Below are 17,773 nucleotides of genomic sequence, written 5' to 3' on the forward strand. Positions count from 1 at the left end.
GGACTTCGGAGAACTAGGCGATGATAGGCGCCCGATGCACTTAGATTTACTAGAGACATAGCGATTAACAATAGTTTTAGACTTATACAACTAGAAATACTAGCAAAAAAAGACACATATTGTAGAATATACTACAATAGAACGCTAATATATCGGTGGGGTAGAGACATCATGATAAATGCCAAAGAGGACGGAGACAAGTGGGGTCTTTTTTTACCACATAATCTGGAGTCGTCCTAAAATTTAAGAATATAGGGGAGAGGCTGCTCCTAGGAGTGTGAGGTGCCACATGCAGCAAACCGCAAACAAACATTGGTTCACATGGGCTTCGCAGTGCCAACAAGAGATATTGCATAAAAATAAATAAATACTCGTGGAGTGCGGGAAAGATTATGTCAATATGTTTGATTACAATCAAGGCCAAGTCCGGGGGTGCCATCCCTGCTCGCTTCCAGCTGACACGTGACCAGGAAATGTTGTGAAAGGTAGATTATAGTCCAGATCCTTAAATCGAACATAGAGACACTAGAAGGCATGTGGATCCATGGGTGGTGCCCAGGGACCCACTTCATGTGATGTTTCCCAACAGCCTTTGCAACTCCAAATATTGCACAAATGTTTTTCTATATTGACTTCCAACCTCCACTTGTCTCATCCAAATTGTTCTCTGCCACCGGTTACATCCAATTTAATATTTAACACGGACCCCCCTTCTGAGTCCTCAGATGACTGTGTGTGCAAGCAGACACTCAGTCCCAAATTCTGATCATTTGGGATCAGAGGGTGCGACTCGTCAGCATATTTAAGAGTGATGTTGGGTATATTTGACACATTCTGCCAGCGTCGAGGAAGAGGCCAGCTTCAGGATGATTTTCCAACTCTTCACAGTTCTCTCCCTTGCCTTCTACTCCTCCCCTGCCCCACAGCACCCACAATGTACGGACAGCAACACTCACCTGCTCCCTGTCAAGCTAAGTGAGGTAAGTGCCTGCCGAGGCGTAGCTAGAGCTTGTGGCGCCCGGGCTATCCCTCGGATTGCCGCCCTGGAGGGGGGGGCGGAGGCGCTGGGCAAAAAGGACGGTGAGCACTTGAAAGAGGTCCGAGAGACACGTAGTATCGCCACTAATAGTTAACTCGATCATGCAAGTTACATGCACATACATGACGCGGTACAAGGCTACACAGTTGAATACACCTGTGACTGGCAGTACAAGAGAGAACACACAGACTGCATGATCTTTCTGGGGACTCAGAAAAATCGCATGTGACATCCATCAGAGAGCTGCGTGAACAATGACCTGGTAATCCCCTCAGCACAATGCAAAGATGCACATACATGACACTGTTCAGGGATCCATCATCTACAGCTAGCATTAAATGACCATACATCATGGTTCCCCCATTAAAGCAGTGGGGACCTGCACAAACATGATGTGCTCTGGGGACCCAAAACCAACGTAACAGTGTTGCAGCCTTTGATTTTTTATCTTTCAAAAATAGCAAATTAATTATTCACAGGGAATGACTCACTGTGTGCCCTTAGAACTAAGGGGTCAGTCAGCTCCACCTTGCCAACACAGACCACATACAAAGCCCACGCTGGTGGCCCAAAGGCAACCACCAGAGGTCGCGTCTTGTCATTACTTCTAAGCAGCAGCGACCAACTCCCTGGGAATGAAAAGATGTGTGCTCCTGGGACCCAAAACCAGCTTGTAATAGTGCATCTCTCCTTCATAGCAGCCTCAGCACACACGTATCAGAAGGTGACCAGTCAACCTTAGGAAAGAACCTTCCACTCAGCGCCACCACATGTCAATGCAATTTTATAACTTTTGAACCATTTGGGCTAAAATCAACCTCTTTAAAAATCTGCAGATTATGTAGAAGATAATGTATTATGATGCAAATGCGGCAAATCCATAGCTATGCAAAAAATGCCACGGCTGCTGAATCGCATATTTCCAGTGGCCCTGCCCATAGGTCCCTGCTCAAGGAATCATTCTATCACTTGTAAGAATTGACATACAAATTATTGTGGTGTGAATTAATGATGAGTAGGAAGTTTTTTCATTTAGCCAATGGAAAGATAAAACATTTTTGTTTTACTTTTTCCATTAATTTATTTTTATGTAATACTGCAAGTTAGTAATGGCCTCAGAGTAGAAAGAAATAAAAAAATAAAAAACCTGAGTAAATCTATATGCTAATTATAAACACATTTTCACAAACTTTTTGGGGAAAAGGAAATCCTTTGCAAAGCGTTTCTGCCATATCACTTTTTGCAACTCTTAGGTACCTTGTGATGGAAGCCTACAGCCTCTTTAGTGTGAGTGAGTGAAAGTTTTCAGGATGTCTGTGCGGTTCATTTGCACATCATAGCACCTTCTATCCCTGCTGATTTCACACCTGTCCCCAGGCCTGAAACTAGAGCATCTTGAATATTTAACAAGGACCCCCTGAGGATTCGGATACAGCAAAGTTCCTAGGCCAGGGAAAAAGAACCAATTGACAAAAAACAACCTAGGCAACCTATAGAATATAATCACAGACAAATGGCTACAAGAGGTTAAGAAAATGTATATTGCTTTATTCTCAGATTATATATTAAAAAAATGCATAACATATAGTACAATCGACAATGGACATGAATTAAAATTTACTCTCACATAAGTAAAGGTTGAACAAATTTATACATTAGTGGCAAAGAAATATATATACACGAATTCTTGGATTAAAAGGGAAAACATAGAAAAGTGGCCGATAGGATCTCTACGCGCGTTTCGGCGAACCAGCGCCTTCTTCTGGAGTAGCCACACAAAGCTCTAGAACAAAATATTTTTTAAAAACAGAACAACATTGCATTAATAATACATCTTTAAAACTGTATGTATAAAAACATGTAGCAATCTACATCTTAACACTGTAGCCAACAAGTCTTGTATCTAGATAATCTAATATATATCTTTTCATTTCCTAGTGTGAGTCATGAGTCCAATCAGACACAGGTCTTTATTTTAAGCACAATTGAAATGGATCAGTACATGGGTACAAAGATATTCATGGGATATAGTGCTTTCCTAATACTAGTTATTTCAAAAAGAGCTTAAAGCCAGAGGCTCAAATGGATATACATGGTATATAAACATATCAACTTTATTATCTTTGGACACATAGATTTAATGATTATTGGTGTTCCTATTCTATTTTTAACATCGCTCGTATAATTCAGATGTATAAGCTACTTAAACATTAGAATAATAGAATGCGTTATAGGTAATAGGTAATCTAATAGACAACTTTAATATTTATAGTGGACAATGATCTATCTTGACAGGAAGAATTTCATCTCAAACACAAATATATCTACAATTTTAAGGAGCTCTGCCGTATTACCTCGGGTAAGATGGGAAACCTCAGTTTTTATTTTTAACGTAACAGGATTATGATTAAAAAATATAGTCAGGCTTATCTCTCTAATTTTTTCAAATTCTCCCCTTTTGTTTCACAATCAATAGGCAGGGAGATCTTTTAACTAACTTGATATTTGAAACAAACCAGATACTAGAAATACATCTTTAACACATATCTGGCAGGCGGGACTTAACTTTTGATATCCGAAATAAGGTAATTTTATTCTTAATTTTCGAATACATCCAATTGAATGATAGGGACAAAATAAACTAAAAAAGAATGCTATCTTTGTCCTCCCCCCTTTTTTTAACAATAGCATCAAGAAAAAGACCTATTGGTTGAAAATTTCCAAAAAAAACATTGGCTATACGTCTCAATAATCAGTGATGTAAAACTTGAAAACTACTTGTGAGTACCAACTTTTTATGATCACCTTATATAATATCTAGTACATAACATCGCTTGAAAGAGTGAGCTATACATCTGAATTATACGAGCGATGTTAAAAATAGAATAGGAACACCAATAATCATTAAATCTATGTGTCCAAAGATAATAAAGTTGATATGTTTATATACCATGTATATCCATTTGAGCCTCTGGCTTTAAGCTCTTTTTGAAATAACTAGTATTAGGAAAGCACTATATCCCATGAATATCTTTGTACCCATGTACTGATCCATTTCAATTGTGCTTAAAATAAAGACCTGTGTCTGATTGGACTCATGACTCACACTAGGAAATGAAAAGATATATATTAGATTATCTAGATACAAGACTTGTTGGCTACAGTGTTAAGATGTAGATTGCTACATGTTTTTATACATACAGTTTTAAAGATGTATTATTAATGCAATGTTGTTCTGTTTTTAAAAAATATTTTGTTCTAGAGCTTTGTGTGGCTACTCCAGAAGAAGGCGCTGGTTCGCCGAAACGCGCGTAGAGATCCTATCGGCCACTTTTCTATGTTTTCCCTTTTAATCCAAGAATTCGTGTATATATATTTCTTTGCCACTAATGTATAAATTTGTTCAACCTTTACTTATGTGAGAGTAAATTTTAATTCATGTCCATTGTCGATTGTACTATATGTTATGCATTTTTTTAATATATAATCTGAGAATAAAGCAATATACATTTTCTTAACCTCTTGTAGCCATTTGTCTGTGATTATATTCTATAGGTTGCCTAGGTTGTTTTTTGTCAACTGAAACTAGAGCATGTCAATGGTTAATAATTAATTAAAACAACTTGGCAGCACACAATGGGGCTTCAAGCCACTGTGAGACATTAGGATGAAAAACGCTCATTTTCCAGTTCACAATGGCCTAGGGTGGGCCAGGGCAATCCTTGGGTGGGCCTGGCCCACCCTCTAGAACCGGGCCTGGTTGTAGGTATGATGTTACTTGTTGTATGACATATCTGGATGCAATGACAGAAACAGCAAAATACAAGTCAGGTGGCAGACTATGCTAAACACAGATTTTTAGCGTAAGTGTTTTAAATGCACGCCCTTAATTAAATCGGCCACCTCCCTTTGAGAGACCCCAGTTTTTTCATCCCACTTAAAGCCCTGTTGGCAGCTATGCTGCCACTCACTAAATATGCCCTCTGAAAACTCTCCTCTGACCTCACTCCAGGGGCTCTATGCCAGGCAGCCAGGGGTGGTTGTTCGAACTAAATCAGCAGCCAGAGAGCCAGCAAATCGCCCACAGAGCAGCACTGCACCGACTGCCCCAGGCCAAAATGAGGGCGAGAGCGCGTAGCGGTGAAGCGTGTGACGCGTCACTGCTACGTCGTTCTCATGGCGAGGGCAGGCCTGGCCAAAATAATAAATCATTTAATGTCACCCAGGGACGTCATTGGTAGCGCTTGCGCGCTACAAGATTGATTGACGGCCCTTTAGGCTGGGACGGACCTGCGGGCCAACAGTCAAGAGCTGAGCTCAGCAAATAAAAAACGTGGGACGTCGTGGCCGCAATTTTTGAAGCACTGTGACTGCCGCTGCAGTTACAACAGCAGCAGATCAGGTGCGTGCAGCGCGCACTTTCAAACAGGACCACACGCGGCACTGGTGGCCCATTGCGGCGGCCTTTATAATTTATTTGGGGGCACAGTGTCCCCAAATAAATTATGAAGGCGGCTGCAACGGACCACCAGTGCCGCGCGGCATCCCCCAAAATTGTGCCGCCTGGGGCGGACCACCCCCACCGCCCCCCCCCCCCTAGCTACGCTAGTGGTGTCCGCGTCCCACCCCCACAACTGTGGGGTACGATGGGCAAGATGTGGCTCCAAGTAGCGCCGGTTCTATCAAATCGTTAACAGGGCTCATTTCTACCCAACTCATGACAAATCCTTATGACTTGGCACAATATCACATTTACCCATTTTCTATGTAGGACATTTGGAATGTAGTGTTTACTTTGACATGTGTTTTCCTCAAACGTTTATAGAGCAAGGACAGCCCTGCTTTTACATCCAAACGTGGAATTTGAGGTTTGATTCGAGAGGGCTAAAGTTTCTGAATGACCTTATGGCATCAGTGCTTCAAGAATGAACAGTAAGAGCCACAGAGAGAGGGTGGGCGTTGGGCAGCGACAGCCAATGGCAGAAGGGGGCCCATTCAGTCACTGGCTTTCATGCACTTTTCATGGTTTACTTGGATGGAAGGAGAGGTGGAGGGATGGGGGGGGGGAAGGGAGTGCAACAAAGCTGTGGGGTTTCGTGAATGCTCACTCTCTGGTACCCCTGCACTGCCCTTGCTGCCCATCACTGGTGGTGCAAAGAAAGGAGCAGGCAGAGCAGCAGGGTACAGCACACCTCCCCTCTTCAGAGAACAGGCACATCACTGAAGACGCAAAACAAGGTGTTCATCTCCCTAGCTAACAGAAGCAGTGCTGCATTCCCTTCCATGCATTCCAGAAAAAGCATGACAGGGCACGAGTCCTTCCCATGCATAATAGATACAGCATAGCAGGGTAAGATTCCCTTCCATGCATAACAGATACAGCATGGAAGGGTACTATTCCCTTCCATGCATAACAGATACAGCACAGCAGGGTAAGAGTCCCTTCCATGCATAACAGATACAGCACAGCAGGGTAAGTGTCCCTCCCATGCATAACAAATACAGCACGGCAGGGTAAGATTCCCTCTCGTGCATTACAGATAAAGCAGAGCAGTGCAAGATTCCCTCCCATTCATAACAGATACAGCACTGCAGGGTAAGATTTCCTCTCATGCATAACAGATACAGCACATCAGGGTAAGATTCCCTTCCATGCATAACAGATACAGCACAGCAGGGTAAGTGTCCCTCCCATGCATAACAAATACAGCACGGCGGGGTAAGATTCCCTCTCGTGCATAACAGATACAGCACATCAGGGTAAGATTCCCTTCCATGCATAACAGATACAGAATTCCCTTCCATGAATAACAGATACAGCACAGCAGGGTAAGATTCCCTCCAATGCATAACAGATACAGCACAGCAGGGTAAGATTCTCTTCCATGCATAACAGATACAGCACAGCAGGGTAAGATTCCCTTCAATGCATAACAGATGCAGCACAGCAGTGCCAGATTCCCTCTCGTGCATAACAGATAAAGCACAGCAGTGCAAAATTCCCTCCCATTCATAACAGATAAAGCACAGCAGGGTAAGATTTCCTTTCATGCATAACAGATACAGCACGGCAGGGAAAGATTCCCTCTCATGCCTAACAGATACAGCATGGCAGGGTAAGATTCCCTCCCATGCATAACAGATACAGCACAGCAGATTAAGATTCCCTCCCATGCATAAAAGATATAGCAGAGCAGTGAAAGATTCCCTCACATGCATAACTGATACAGCACAGCAGGGTAAGATTCCCTTCCATCCATAACAGATACATCACAGCAGGGTAAGTTTCTCTCCCATGCATAACTGATACAACACAGCAGGGTAAGATTCCTATCCATGCATAACTGATACAGCACAACAGGGTAAGAGCCCCTCCCATGCATAACCGATACAGCACAGCAGGATCAAATTGCCTTCCATGCATAACAGATGCAGCACAGCAGTGCAAGATTCTCTTCAATGCTTACCAGAAATAGCATGGTAGGGCACGAGTCTCTCCCATGCATAACAGATGCAGCACAGCAGGGTAAGATTCCCTCCCATGCATAACACATACAATGCTCCAGTGTAAGATTCCCTCCCATGCATAACAAATACAGCACCGCAGTGCAAGATTCCCTCCCATGCATAACAGATACAGCACAGGAGTTCAAGATTCCCTCCCATGCATAACAGATACTGCACGGCAGGTTAGGATTCCCTCCCATGCATAACAGATGCAGCGCAGCAGCAGTAGAGAAAGCCAACTTCTCTCATAGAGTGCTCACTTAAAGTATGAGTGTCATGTGGGCTATGCAGAGAACTCTGGAGCAGCTGTTTAATCTGAAGAGATGGGTTTAAAAATGGATGGGCGACTGAAAACGTGGGTGTACTCACTGCACACGCTTGGGGCTGTTACTCTCTTTCATGTCTGCTGTCAATTCTGTAATTTTACCGATTCGGTAATTACCGAATCGGTATTTGCCATTGATTCCTATGGGCTTCAAGGCCCATAGGAATCAATGACAAATACCGATTCGGTAATTACCGAATCGGTAAATACCGAATCCTACCGATTCGGTGTTTTTTACCGAATAATTACCTACATTAGATTCACCGATTCATGAATATCGAATCGGTAAAATTCGGTATTTATGAATCGGTAAATCTAATTTACCTACATCTAGCCCCTAGTGTGTTGGGCCACCACCTGCTGTTCCAGCTGGTTGGTCCTGTGCCAAAGACAAGCACCTCGTTTTTTTCCCCATTAAGATTTAGAAAGTTTCGGCCCATCCAGTCTGCCACTGCCGACATACATTGTGAGAAATGATCTGCTGTGGAGCGTGAGTTCTTGAGAATTGACACAATAAACTGTGTATCGTCAGCATAGGAGAATACCTTCAGCCCAAATGCTTGGATTATTTTTATTTTACACAGTTTTATATAGCGCAAACTTGAGCCGAAGGTATCGTGTATCAGATCCCCTTACACGACCTACAGTTGCTTTACATGAGGACACATTCAGTTTTGTTAGGCACTGGGAGATTAAGTGATTTGCCGAGAATCACAGGATGTTGCGGGTCCTCGCCGAGACTCGAACCCGGTTCCCCAGATTTGAGGTCGACTGCCCTAGCTGTTAGGCCAACACCTCTCCCCTATGGCCGCAAGGGTGGCCATATGAAGGTTAAAGAGCGTGGGGCTTGACAAATGTCAATGTTCTTACTCCTGCTGGTCTTCTGCTGATCTGCAGGAGTTACTGTCACCTCCTGCAGGTTCTCCTGCTTCCATCCACATCTGCATTTGTGAATGAACCTCAGATCCCACACATTAGGGTACCTGCTTTACTTACACAGTACCCTTTCCCACTTGTGTGCAGAGTAGGGTTGTTTAAAAGACAAAGGGCCTGATGTGGCATTAGCCGTTCACAAACAAGCATGTGCAATTTGCACAACTGCGGGCTTGTGAATGGGTGTGCTCTTTATGATGCTACCCATGCACAAGGAAGTTGTTTTTACAAATTATCCATTTGTAGTGCTCACAAAACCACTTGTTGTTGGTCTCTGCGTTTGGAATCGGCCAAATTGCTGACAGTTCCAAGATTTAGATATGCTAATTGGGGAGGCAGAAGTTCTGCGCCTGGAGCCTCAAAAGCATGGAATGCCCTTCTTTTACATACTAAAGCCCTGCCTAACCTCCTGGCTTTTAGAAAGGCGCTAAAAACGTGACTTTTTTTCTACATGTTAACTGTCTTTCAGATCTATTCCTTTTTAGGTCTCGCCTATGCATGCGCTGCAGAGGCAAAAAGACCTCTTGCTATCGGTACGGCTTTTTAGCCAAACACGTGCACGCGTTCCATTGCCTTCAATGGCAATGCGTGTACGTGTGACGATTTACTTGCGGGAGTGAGCGGCTGGCGCCAGATGTGATGAATTATCGCGGCGCCAGCCGCTGGCTCCCGCAAGTGAATCGCGCACCCCCCCCCGCCGCGCGAGGCACACGCTTATTTAGGACTTGCGCCCTGCTGTCAACTTTGCAAATGAGGAATCAGGTTCGTTCAAATTCTAGCCTCAGCTCAACACCATGGGATTGTGGGCAAATCACTATTCTACCCGTGCCTAAAAAAATGAATGTGACCGTGTGTGGTGTAACTGGTGCTGGTGTAAAGCCCTCCAGTAGCTTCGGATGGAGTGGGCGCTATATATAAATCTTTTTTAAGAAAAACTAATAAAAGCCTGCCATGCTGTGGTACGTGTCGTGCGTTAATCTGACTCCCTCGCCTCCTTTCCCGGAGGAGCCGCCCGGACAGCCAGGGCTGCGGCCGGGGACACTCCCTCCCTCCCGGCCGGTGCCGCATTGAAGCACTCAGGGAGCGGCACCAACCGGCTGCTACCGCTCCTCGCCGGTCCCGCCTCTCGCTTGGTCTCCAGCCCTCCTCCTAGGCCCGGTGATCTGCAGGGGTCCCGGCGGTGAGTAACAGACTCCCCCCTCACGGGTAGGGAAAGTGGTGGGGGTTTGAGCCTGCATGACAGCCAGGGAAGCGTGCTCCACGCGAGCAAAAATCATGCTTCATATTATTTATTGTTTATTTCTGTATTGTCAGTGAAAAATGCCGTTTTGGTGCTTGTGTATTTAAAAGTTAAAGTGCTACTTTTTGTGTGTGATGTGGACGCACTTTATTTCCTTCCGTTTCGTGCACACGCACGCACACCCTTGCCCCACCAGCTGTCAATGTAAACACTGGGCAGCACAAGTCTTTCTTTCACTACAGGCAGCCACAGACAACAGACTGCACCAAGGCACTGGTGTGAGACATTTCATCTGTTTCAGTGGCACCACTTTTGTGTTTCTTGCCCTAGGATGACCGTCACCAAACCCTGCTGGCAGACTGAGTCCTCACTCTCTTTTAAGTTAAGTCAGGTCAGGTGGGATTTCAGTTCTGTGCCTGAAAGATAAACAATTGTACTCCTGCTTTTAACTTTGAATGTTTCGAGTCTTGATTCCATGCTTGCAAATTGTTGGCTAAAAAGCCTGACGTAATGTTGCCACCCTTGTCCGTAAGTTTGCAAAGTTTTCAGCCTGCTTTCATAGTTCATACATGCCAACATTTGAGTACAGGAAAGTGGGAGATTCTAAAAAAAAAATCGCGGCAATGCACTGTGGCTTCTATAAAACACATGAAATTGTAGACGGAATACCACTCCAGTAAACCATTTTTAGCTCCACAATTCGTGAGTCTCCCCGATATATGGGTCTTTCAGCATGTATGTGCTTCTAGGTGTGACATTTCCACATTTGCATTTAACCCATGTCACATTATCATGTCTAATGTGTGACACCTACCTTGAGGAGCACATTTCATCGAAATTTCAGTTATTGGCCCAAAGCAGAAAAACAGCCAAAGCAGTGTAAAGCCTGGCTCTGTGTACTGTTTTTCAGTGCTTCTTTACCTTTTGACTTCTGTGGACCCCCATTAAATACTACTGTAATCTGGGGACTACCCACTGAACCATTAATAGAATCAGGGGACCCCCACTGAGTCTGCTGGAAGTCAGGGACCCTTGCCTAAGTATTCTTGATTATTTGAACTGCAAAACGTAAAACAACAAATACAGAAGCAAGCATTGATCAAACAAATGATAACATATGTAATTGTATTCACAAATATTTTTAAAAAAACTATATTTTAATTTGAATGTAATGGTTTGCTCATTTGGCAAATACCACCGAAACGTGCGTTGACCTGTTTGTGTAAACACCCAGCCATGCGACGTTCCAACTCTTGCTCCTTTAATGGCCCTGGCCGTTAGGTCCACCACAGCCTGTCATAGACAGTGTGCTAAGAAAACTAGTTTAAAATCTACCCTTGCCACGGCCACCAACCAATTAACATCCCAAAATGTAAACCGCACACATTCACACTCCCCCAAACACTTCCATCGGGACAAATGGCTCTTTCCAGGACACCCATATAGCGAACCAAACATTGAGAAATGCATTAGGTTTTGCCTATATGATTAATAAAAAACATTTTTTGTTGGACGTTGTAGCTTGGTGAGCAGTTGTGCAATCTAAGTTAATGAAAGTTTGTTAAATTGGCATGACTTGCTTTTTGAGATAGGCAATGCTTTCTTGCAAATTGTGTTCATGGAATCACAAATTTGCTATAATGTAAATAATAGTTATAGAAAGTGCTGCTGCACAGTGACACGCCTTCCATGGAGGGCAGAGGGAAGCTGTGCTCCTACAGCCAGGGGGGTAGGGATCGCTTAAGAGCGCAGGCTGCATGGGTTGTCGATAAAGTGCATGAACAAAGTGAAACAAGCATTGGCATAGCCAATAGGTCTCACTTTTGGGACCTTATAAGTATTTAGGTATGCAGCACAATATCCTTGTTGCAACTATGGCGACTGCTGCAGGGATAAACACTTATAAGGTCCCAAAGGCGAGACCTATTAGCTATGCCAATACTTGTTCTGATTGCTTAGATAGTGCCAAGACACTGCTTTGGGCATGCAAGCGCTTTATAAGAACACCTAATATAACATAACTTGTCTAATGAATTGTAATTAGGAAGTTCGCAATGTTAAGTCATCCCCAATTAACTGTGAAGGAGGGATAGAGGCCTACGAGGAACAGCAGGTCCCCATTCCTGCAGTTGCATTCCCAAAACGGGATATTTTATTTTTTAAAGCTGCCCATTTCCATTAAAGGTACAGGAGCTGCTAACAAAAATGTTTCTTGTTTGGGAAGCCATCTGCGGCAGCCGGCCACTGTCCACAGCCTGGTCCTCTCAAAGCCAGAGGACACAATTTCCAAAGGTGAAACTGTCCCATAAGGACATCTTCCATATTGAGATTCAGTCACCACCCCAACTGGGAGTCGGTAACTGATCAATGGTTTCAATCACAATTGTGGTCACAAACCACCGATACATACCTTGGTGGCTCACAAAAAGGGATGAAGCTCCATTCACACCCACTCCTATTTGGAAAAGGTTGTAAAAGTCCTTTTTCGAGTCTGAAAGAGTTCTGCAACTCAACAGTGGGCTTTTGTACGTTGTAAAAATGTATTTTAGTGTCACAAACCTTATGATTATTCAAATTGCTGACACAGAAACCCCTACGTATATTTGTACATCATCATGCACAGAACGTCTGAAAATCTAAAAACAAATCCTTTATGCCTTCATGCTCTTTCTCTCCATTGCTTCTTCTGGCTCTATTTCCTGTCTCCTCAAATAGCTGTTCCCCTCTCTGGGTCTCGTTCTCTCTTTCTCCATTCTGTATTGTTATCCACTCTCTCCCTTCTTGTTTTTTTCATGTGTACTCTCTTTCGCTTTCATTTTTCTCTTATCTCAATCTCTTGTCAATCTCTCGACCCCTCAGGATTCTGATTCTCCAAAGATTTATCATCTCTTTGGGAGGCAATAACCCAAGGGTAAGCCTTGCATCGCTCCACTCGCCAGATTCAAAGACAAAGTCAAATAAACTTTATGTGAATTCCATTTGAATCCATAAAAGTATATGTAACATAAAATCATACATTAAATAATCGATTACTTTAAACATTAAACTATGTTTCACATTTTAGCAGGTCCGTAAACCCCAGCAGCCTAGGCTTCTTCTAAATTTCTTACATCTCCAAAAAGCTTTACTTATTAATCATTTTCATATCGAATCTCATCATATTGATAAAGCAATTTTCTTCCCTTCACTGCTTGAGTTATAAAAGCTGATAGTGAGCGGCAAATAACATCACTGTCCAGTTTATATAATTTATTAAAAGCATCTTGATAAAACAGAAAGCATTAATTTAAAAAGAGTGAAAGAATACTCATTATTCTAATATCAGCATAAACCTCGCAAAACAAGATAAAATGTACAGTTCCTAGAGAAAACAACAAAGGGCTAGATGTAGGTAATCCTCATTTACCGACTCTAAAATACCGAATTTTACTGATTCAAAGGCCTTTGGAATCAATGTCAATTACCGAATCGGTAAATACCGATTCGGTAAAAATACAGATTTGTCAAGGGGAACAGGGTGTCACTTTGACACCCTGTTGCACCCCTGATTTTGGCTTGTGTGCCATGTGACACACATACATGCCCTTAGGTACACAGGTATTCGTTATTTACCACCAAACAGTATTTAGTGGTGAATAGAGAATCGGTAATGGCCTTTACCGATTCGGTATTTTACTGAATCGGTTAATTTACCAAATCGCTAATATTAAGGCCACCTACATGTCAAATCCCAAATACCGGTCGGTAACGGCCGACATCGGCCGTTACCGACCGGTATTTGGCGACCTACATCTGACCCTAAGTGATGTAAAATTCCCAGCCGCAATCTAGTCATATAAAATCGTCCTTGAAAATGTGGTACTCTTATAAAATAATCTTGTAGTCCTTGCTGTACTGAACCTGCCATATATCTTGCCACTGACGTTTTATTTTCCTCCCTTCTTTCTCTAGCATGTTTTTTTAAGAAATAGCTCCTTTGGGTCTTTTTTACCAAATCGTACGTAGGATGTTGGCAGGACTTCTAATTGTTAGATTTTCCTCTACTATCTTTAATAATTTATCGATGTCCATCAACCACGGAGTTCTGTTGTGATGCTCAAGAGTAAGGCAATGTCTAATAACATCCCTCGAGAATTTAGCTCCATCTTGCTCCAATGATTGTACCAGCTAATAATTGCGCTAACAGATATAAGATCCTCTAAATAAGGGACATTTGTCTCACTATGTGTTATAAGCACAGGTACAGAGCGTGGTACAGCTGGAAATCTACATAGGAAGGTATTTTCATATACCTGTAGTATGGATGATTCAGCCTGACCCCAGACAGGTGCTCCATAAGAAACTGTTGTTATACATTTGTTTTGGAAGAGCTGTAACATTTCACAAATGTGTTTATTTCCTACTTTCCCTGCAAAGCTAAATAGTGCTTCTACAGATCTAATAAACTTATGTTCTGCACTAGGTGGGGGCCCCAGGTACTATTTTGGGAGAAGAGGATACTCAGATAACAAAATCTGTGGACTTCTTCTAATCTAAAATCTCTCACAAATTGGGGTTTCTTTTTGGCATTTCCCTCTCCACAGGTCATCACAAAAGTATTCTTTAGATTTACTTTAAAGTTTTTGCTCCATGTATAGGACAAATGAGTTAATCAGTTGCTGTAAACCATTTGCCGTTCTCGATATTAAGACCGCATCATCCACATATAGGAGCAATGGGGTCTGGCGGCAGCCAACTTTTGGTACCGCTGCTTCCACCTATTGTAAAGATCTGTCTACCCCCTTAATATAGAAGGAGAAGAGGAGGGGGCAAGGACCTGCCTCTGCTTCTTAAAACCTTAAAACTGGCAGTGCATTCTCCGTCAGACCCATACCTCACCCTTGCTGGCAAGGAGAAATACAGTTGCGCAAATTATGATATAACTTCTACTGGTGCGCCCATATCTGCCATCATCTTCCAAAGTTTAGTATGGTTAACACAATCGAAGGCGCTGCTCAAATATGCAAAACATAGGTGGATTTGACCCCTCTTTACAAGAGTATATTTCATTATTATGAGATTGAGTTTAATACACTGCTCCACCGTCCTTCTCTCCCTCCTGAACCCATACTGGGAGTCTGTTAATACGTGGTTTTCATCTACCTATGTTTTTAATCTTTCCAACACGACTCTCCCCATACTTTTTGCAGATGAGTCCAGAAGGGATATAGCGTGGTAACATTTGGCATCTCCCTGTCCCCCTTTTTAAAAATAGGGACAATAATACTGTCTGTCTATGTCCGGGGGATCGGCCCTCGGGCAGCAGCATTACATACCTGCATTTACATCGGGCCCATAGTGTCATGTATGATTTAAAGCATCCCGGGGACCCCATTGGGGCCCGGGGCTTTTCCCTTGGCAAACGTTTCTATTGCTATTGTGACCTACTCAATGCTAATCGGCTGCAGATGAACATTGCTGATACAAAAAACTGGAAACAATCTGCACAACTACCCTTTCAAGGGTGGTGGTACAGTGTTTGTTATAACCATCGCCTAGATCGTGCTTATATTTCTCCTATGTCTCTGCTTCTGATACAGGAACATATTTGGGGCCAGATGTAGGTAATTTTATTTTACCACCTCTTAAATACCGAATCATACCGATTCGGTATTTAAGAAGTGGTAAAATAGAAGTACCGAGATGTAGGTAAATCCAGATGTGCATTTACCGAATCGGTAATATTCGGTATTTACCGAATCGGTAAATACCGACCGGTAATGCCCATTCATTCCTATGGGCTTTGAAGCCCATAGGAATGAATGGGCATTACCGATTCGGTAATTACCGAATCGGTAAATACCGATTTTCACAAGGGTGCAGGGGGTGTCACTTTGACACCCTCTAGCACCCCCAAAACGGGTTCGGGTGCCATGTGGCAGGCATACCTGCCCTAAGGGCAGGTCTGCCTGTCATATGGCACAGGTGTGCATGCACACATGTGCATGCACACCGGAATCGGTATTTTACCATCAAATAGGATTTGATGGTAAAATACCGATTTTTTAATGCTTGTGGGACTCAGAAGAGTCCCACCTACATATCAATTTTACCGAATCGGTAAAAATACCGACTCGGTATTTTACAGAATCGGTAAATTTACCGATCGGTAAATTTACCGATTCTGTAAAATACAGGGCCCTACATCTCAAATTGCATTTACCGGTCGGTAACGGCCGAATTCGGCCGTTACCGACCGGTAAATGCCTACCTACATCCGGCCCTTGGTCCCCTGTAACTATTTTTCTTGACACTTCTGCTCAAAAGGCTACTCGACACCAACCTCCACTGGAGGAAGTCCCCAAACCACCTTGATCTAGTTTACTTGTTTTGTTATGTTAACAATTACTTACTCTGTTAATGATCTCCTTTCCCCTCTTCCCATAATATAGTAACTTTATTACAGCCAATTTATTCTTTACGCAATGTTGATATTTACTTATATATTGTATTACATTCCTCTTTATCTTTTCTTCTTCTCTCTCTCTTCTTTTTCTTTCTTTAATTCGTCTATCCTCCTCTTTCTTAATGCAACTACTTAAAAAGTTTCTTTCCTTCTTCTTTATTACGTTTTGTTCTTTCAATTATTGTTCATTCATACCCTGATATTTCCTTGATTCTGTATGCCTTGTTGCATTTTACTTTTTGAAATAAAGTTTTCTGTTTAAACAAAAAAAAAAAAAGACATTGCTGATAGATGCACCTAGAGTAAAGCTGAGACATTCAATGCCAGGAATTTGTGTTTGTTGCCATTTGCTTTTATTTAGGTGCTCATTCCAAGGATTAAATATTGCTTCAAAGTGGCTAACCAATCTGTTGAGGTAAACTATGAATCCACCCTTGATTCTGAGTCATATTTTAAGAATGGAAAATGAATTACCCTTCAGAATAGTGCAGAATCTTTCAAAGCAGTGGCCCGATCCAATTCAGCCCATGCTTTTTCTTGTAAGTGCCTTTTCCTTTAATTCAAGGTTAATTTATAAGTGTGCCTAAAATGTTTAATTCATCTTTGTCTCTTGGATCTGAGTCTAAGGATCTTCTTAGATTTTAGTTAGCTAGAGAACATTGATGATCAAACTATCCTTTTTTCTGCCTATTGACATCTATATTAATCGCTTTTAAATTAGGAGCAATAGACATTGAAAGTTTACTGATGGAAGTGTGGTAAATAAATAATTAATTACCGGTACTATTTTTCAATACAATCAATAAAACAGGTAGCTCAATAAATAAGAGTCAGGATTCGAGGTATCTTGAGTCGACAGGCTTTAATCAGGCATAAAGGACAGGAACTGGACAGCCTGCACGGGAATGAAATGAAGGCAGCTGCCGGGGAATGGGAATGAGAACCGGACAAGGGAATCAGGGTAAGGGATGGGGGACTTTTTGTAACAGTTCACAGTATATATATAAAAACAATTGCATTACATTCAATACAGTAGGCGTAGCAGTAGGCGTGACTCGTAGCAGTCGCGAAAGATAAGGGCAAAATGATGTAACAAGAAGGCGTGTACAGGGCGTATACATAGACATGTGATGTAAACGTAACAGAAGTGTCATAAACGGGGCGGAAACATGGAGGGGGCTACCTGAGCAGCTGGGACCTTTAACCTAGTGGTGCGCGCAAACGGGCAATGACGTGTTACCAGGGAGAACTGGGGGCTATGACTTCTGTGCTAGAAGAGGAGAC

At 42.6% G+C, this 17,773-nt stretch overlaps 1 protein-coding gene across 2 annotated transcripts in view; it reads left to right on the forward strand.

Moving 5' to 3' along the window:
* Positions 1-773: 773 nt before the first annotated feature.
* Positions 774-17,773, forward strand: part of LOC144756277 (uncharacterized) — a 294,158-nt gene continuing 277,158 nt past the window's right edge. Inside the window, exon 1 of one of the 2 annotated variants that reach the window (XM_078645938.1) lies at positions 774-980. In XM_078645938.1, the coding sequence (XP_078502064.1) occupies positions 867-980 (114 nt within the window). In that variant the 5' untranslated portion in view covers positions 774-866. The remainder of the gene's footprint in view (positions 981-17,773) is intronic. The other variant, XM_078645937.1, reaches the window with a different exon arrangement.

The sequence above is a fragment of the Lissotriton helveticus genome, chromosome 5_1 (assembly GCF_964261635.1).
Source record: "Lissotriton helveticus chromosome 5_1, aLisHel1.1, whole genome shotgun sequence".
NCBI lineage: Eukaryota > Metazoa > Chordata > Amphibia > Caudata > Salamandridae > Lissotriton > Lissotriton helveticus.